The 5509-nt window shown below is 58.8% G+C and overlaps 1 protein-coding gene across 5 annotated transcripts in view; it reads right to left on the bottom strand.

The window, feature by feature from the left end:
* Positions 1-3865: 3865 nt before the first annotated feature.
* The window catches only part of EHMT1 (euchromatic histone lysine methyltransferase 1), a 69512-nt gene continuing 67868 nt past the window's right edge, over positions 3866-5509 (bottom strand). For all 5 annotated transcript variants that reach the window (XM_040224916.1, XM_040224919.1, XM_040224917.1 and 2 more), the window contains 2 exons: positions 5099-5274; positions 3866-5023 (listed from right to left, as the gene is read on the bottom strand). In XM_040224916.1, the coding sequence (XP_040080850.1) occupies positions 4858-5023; positions 5099-5274 (342 nt within the window). In that variant the 3' untranslated portion in view covers positions 3866-4857. The remainder of the gene's footprint in view (positions 5024-5098; positions 5275-5509) is intronic.

The following is a 5509-nucleotide window of genomic DNA, read 5'->3' as shown; positions in this document are numbered from 1 at the left end:
CTTAAAAACTCACGAAACACAGCGCTCCCCTGGCAGCTCAGCTGACAAAGACCCTGCCCGTGACGCAGGAGAGCCCAGCTCATCCCCTGGACAGGCGGGGACAGGCCGCCCACTCCAGCCTTCTTGGGCTGAGCCAGTATTGGTGGCCCCGATGGATGCCTGGGTTGGGTAGATCCGCGTGGACAGAGGAGCCTGGCAGGCTGCAGTCCACAGGGTCACAAAGCCTCAGACATGACTGAGCGACTGTCACTTTCAAGAAACACTTAAAATGGGAGCATTTTCTGATGCGTCAACTGTAGCCCAATAAAGACTTCCGAAGTTTAAACAAAGAGGCTTCCCAGGTGGCGCGGTGGTAAAGAATCTGCCTGCCGAGGCAGGCGAGCTGCACTCAGTCCCTGGTTCAGGAAGATCCCCCGGAGAAGGAGACGGCAATCCACTCTAGTATTCTCGTCTGGGAAACCCCGTGGACAGAGGAGCCGTCCACAGGGTCACAGAAGAGTCAGACAGGACTGAGCAGCGAAACGGCAACCGTGTGACAGGGGGCCTGTCCTGGGCCACATAAACAACCTCGCACTCGGCAACAGGCAGATCAGTGCAGCTCGGCCGCCCAGTTGTGTCCGACTCTTTGCGACCCCATGAGTCGCAGCCCGCCAGGCCGCCCTGTCCATCACCAACTCCCGGAATCCACCCAAACCCATGTCCATCGAGTCGGTGATGCCATCCAGCCATCTCATCCTCGGTCATCCCCTTCTCCTCCTGCCCCCAATCCTTCCCAGCATCAGAGTCTTCTCCAATGAGTCAACTCTTCTCATGAAGTGGCCAAAGTACTGGAGCTTCAGCCTTAGCGTCATTCCTTCCAAAGAAATCCCAGGGCTGATCTCCTTCAGAATGGACTGGTTGGATCTCCTTGCAGTCCAAGGGACTCTCAAGAGTCTTCTCCAACATCACAGTTCAAAAGCATTAATACTTCAGCGCTCAGCCTTCTTCACAGTCCAACTCTCACATCCATACACGACCACAGGAAAAACCATAGCCTTGACTAGAGACCAATTAAAAACATAGACAAGACTTAACAGATACTCGGCAAAGGAAGTCACACAGGAGGCAGAAGCTTCCGGAAAGTGCCCGGCATCACGAGTCAGCAGCAGGTGCCAACCAAAACCACACTGAGATCCTCCAGGACAGGCAGACTCAGAGACCAGCGCTCAGGCTGACCCAACGAGCCCATCTCCAGATTCACCCAGAACACCTGAAAGGCACAAGCGTGCTGCAGAGACAGAAGCCTCCAGAGGCCAACAGCACGGGCATGTGCGCACAGGCGGAGGGCAAACAAGCCTGGCGATTCCTACTGCGGACGCGCCTCAGGAAGAGAAAGACAGCCGAGCCAGTGCTTTATGAAACGCGGCTGGAGACAGCTGAGCAGAGAAGCTCGACAGAAAGAGCAACCTGCAAGTCTGCCGATGCGAGGCTTAGAACAGGGACCGCGTCTCAGCGGTGGGGCCAGCTGGGGAGGACGGGGACGGGGAGGAGCTTTCTCGGGGAGGCGAACAGCCTGCACCTCCACAGGAGGGGGTCGTGCGGGCACAGGCGTGGGTCAGAGCTTGCTCGGCTGTACACGAGAGAGCCATGCACCTGACTGCACGGACGTTGGCCTGTCAGCCCCGCGCACCGCAGCCCGCCGGGCTCCTCTGCCCATGGGGTTCTCCAGGCCAGAACACTGGAGTGGGCTGCCAATCCCTTCTTCAGGGGCTCTTCCTGACCCAGGGATCACACTCAGGTCTCCTACACCGGCAAGCAGATTCTTTGCCCCCTGAACCACCTGGGAAGATTATTCCTCCATATTCATATTTAAGGTTTTTCACACCACATACCATATAAATCCCACCTGGATTCAAGAGTTATACTTGCATTAATTAAAATACTGAACAGGTACTGGAGAATATTTGATAATTTTTTTTGGCTACACCATAAAGCATGAAGGATCTTCCGACAGGTTAGGGTTAGGGCTATACCTTGCCGTGGAAACACAGGCTCTTAACCATTGGACAGCTAAACAAGTGAGAATATTTTTGATATTTGGAGATGAAAGTCTTTCTAAATACAGTACAAAATCGGAAATCACAAGAGCTATTACCATATAAAAATGTAGGTTCACCATGAGTAAAAGGATACAATATATAAAGTGAAGTGAAAGTCACTCAGTCGTGTCCGACTCTTTGCGACCCCGTGGGCTACACAGTCCATGGACTTCTCCAGGCCAGAACACTGGAGTGGGTGGCCTTTCCCCTTCTCCAGGGGAGCTTCCCAACCCAGGAATCGGACCAGGGTTCCTGCGCTGCAGGCGGTTCTTTAGCAGTTCAGCCACGAAGGAAACCCTTACAATATATGAAGAGACGAGACAGACCAATGAGAGAAACGAACGGCGCAGTTACCTTCACGAGGCAGCTCCCACAGGAGGGAAGGCCCGTCCGTCATTAACAAGACGCTCGGTGTGTCAGCAGCGCAGCGGCGGCACTCGGGTCCTCTTCTTCCGACAATCAGAGGGCGGTGTGGGTGGAGGGTGACCACACAGGCAGAGACAGACAGACGAGGCTTGGAACCCTCCTTTCTGCCTGTCTGCGTCAGTGGAAACGGGAGCAGCTGTCAGGAAGCGTGGAGGATGTCGCGGTCTAGACCTGGGCAGGGGCAGCCGCAGGGCTGGGCAGGCCGGGCACAGGGACCCCCCCAGGCAGGCGGGAGACTGACAGGTCTGCCTTGAGGAGTGAGCGGCCAGGTGAGACCCTCACACTCTACCCATGTGCCCCCCACCCCACAGGAGGCCTCTGGCCTGCCCCCATGCCCTGGGCAGCCCCTCACGGGAGCGTCTTGGCGGTGAGGGCACCGAGGGGCGGTGCCGACTCCGCAGGACCAAGGAGCACACACAGCTGCCTGGCATCCGCTGCCAAAACGGCCCGTGGGGAACCCCGCCCCACAGGCCTCCCCTGCACCCCGAAGTTTGCAACTGGACTGCATCTTGAGTCAACCAAGAGCTGTCTGGGCCCTGCCCCTGCCCCAGCACAGAACCAGCGGACACCTCTGGCCCCTGGGCTTGGAGCCTGATCCGAGGGGCACAGAGGGCTGTGATCTGAGCCTGAGGCCCAGCTGCAGGAGGGCCCTCCAGCCAGCACAGCCCCTGCTGGGGTCCAGGCGCCCCCAGAAGAGAAAAGCAGCAAGTCCCCAGGGAGGAGAGGGCTTCTCACGCAGACCAGTCTCAGCTCAGTCCCCCCGGCTCCACACACAGGGCCTCGGTCCCCGTCCACAGGGAAAACACCCTGCTTGGACTGTCTGCGAAATGCAAGTTCTGGACAAATACCTGCAAGTGTCTGAACTATCTGAATGATTTCTGTGTATAAAAGGCAGAGCATTCATGCTGTTTTCTGAGTCTGAAGATGAGGATTGGGACCAGAGGTTCTGTAGAAGCCAGCCTGCCCAGTAGGAGGGGGACAACCCCAGCTCTGCCGTCTCCAGCCTCCCCGCGTCCGTCCCCTGCCTCCCCGCGTCCGTCCCCTGCCTCCCCGCATCTGTCCCCTGCCTCCCCGCGTCTGTCCCCTGCCTCCCCGCGTCCGTCCCCAGCACTGGACACACAGACGCCCCCACGCACACGCACAGGTACACACAGCCCGCTGAGGGCTGCCTGGGGAGGGACGGCCGCGTTCTGCTCCAGGGATGGGGGGCTGCAGGCCCACCTGCTCGGAGGTGGCACAGGGCTGGGCCTGCCCGCTGGTCCCCAGGGCTGCGTGGGAACCACAAGCACCGCGTGACGCCCGCAGGAAGCGTGGGTGTCTCGCAGGAACCAGCTGAAACATGATACCATGATAAAGCCTCATTTAAAGTACTTCTTTTTTTTTCTTTTTATTGATTTCATTGAAAACAGAACAAGAAATGGTCTGAGCCAAAAGACTGCTCTTGGAACTGTCAAAAACATTTTAACAGAAAAAATAAACATGGCTGCATTATGAATGTTTTAGAAGAGTTGCACAAAAAAACCCACTGTTACTGCACTAATTACAGTATTTAAAAAAGTATATGCCAAAAAAAAGGATATGGCCTGGCAGGCCATCACACAAAAGGTGACGGCAATTTTATTCACACTACAAGACTAACAGTTTAAAAAAAGTTTCCTGCATTTTACCCTAGAATCACTTTGTTCTCTTTACACAGTTGATAGTTCATTTTCACATGGTGAGTAGAAACCACACCGGAATCAGCACCGTGGTCTGTGTTTTGTGTTTATTTTTTGTTTGTCCTAATGTCAATAACGGTAGAAAATAAATCAGTTTTCTCATCATCATAGCATGTGGCTTAGAATCAATAGGAGGTGCGGTGCCCCGGGGCCACGGCCATCCTGCACCCCGGCCATCCTGCACCCCAAGCCGCATCCTCGGAAAGAAACGCGTGAGAGGTCTGGTGTATAGGACTAGATATAGATTTCTTTAAAAAGCAAACCCACGTTTTCTCCAAAGTCAGCAGCGGCTCGGCCCTGACCTCGCAGGGGCGGTGGGCACGGGGTCTGTGCCGCCCAGAGCCAGCACCAGCCATGCGGGCCACGGCGGGCCACACGGAGAGTCCGGGCCGACAGGGCGCGGCCCCCAGCCCGGCACTGAGCCGGGAGCGACGGCGCGCAAGGGGAGACGAGAAACGTGGAGCAGAAAGACCTCCATCGGGAACTCACGGCGAGGCCTGCGAGGAGCCCAGGCATCCCCGCGCAGCCGGGCCCCGCCCCCCGTGGCCCCGGGCAGGCCAGCCGGTCTCCCGCACGCCTCTGCGTCCTCCCCAAACCACAGCGAACGGCGTCCACTCGGGCGCCGGGCGGCGCTCTCATAGCGGGTCGGCAGGCGAGGAGCTGGTGTCGGGCAGCCCGTCCTCCTGGGCGCCGGCCTGCCGCTGGGCCAGCGCGGCCCCGGAGTGGCGGCACTTGGGGGCGCCGCAGCGGCAGCTGAACAGCTTGCCCTTGATGTCCCAGAAGCGCTGCCCGTAGTCGAAGCTGCAGAGAGAGAGAGCCGGGGTCTGGGCCTGCGCCCCTGGGGCCGCCCCCCGCCCGCCCCCGCCCGGCACCTACCCCAGCTGCTCCCCGGCCTCAATCAGGCGGGTGCTGAAGAAGGCGATCCGCGGGAAGCGCAGGTCCTGGTGGGACATGAACACGCGCACGGGCACCAAGTTGGGCTCGCAGTGGTGGTTGATGAAGCGGCTGACGTTGCCGTAGAAACGCGCGTCAATGCAGAACAGCTCTCCGTCCTGGGGGAGAGACGCGCCGAGCATCAGGGCAGGCGCAGGCACCGCCCCCGGCCCCCCAGCCCCGGGGCTCCCACCCGGCCCTGGGGGAGAGACGCGCCGGGCTCCCACTCGGTGAGAACGAGCGCAGACCCGGGATTCATGTGGATGGCGCCCCAGGCACCCAGAGAGGGGCCGGGGTCCAGGGGGGCCACGAAGCAGCACAGCCCCTCAGGGACCTGGTGACCGAGGGGGGGGG

Source organism: Oryx dammah, unplaced genomic scaffold, assembly GCF_014754425.2.
Source record: "Oryx dammah isolate SB20612 unplaced genomic scaffold, SCBI_Odam_1.1 HiC_scaffold_25, whole genome shotgun sequence".
In the NCBI taxonomy this organism is placed as follows: domain Eukaryota; kingdom Metazoa; phylum Chordata; class Mammalia; order Artiodactyla; family Bovidae; genus Oryx; species Oryx dammah.
This window is presented reverse-complemented; position numbering and strand designations above follow the sequence as displayed.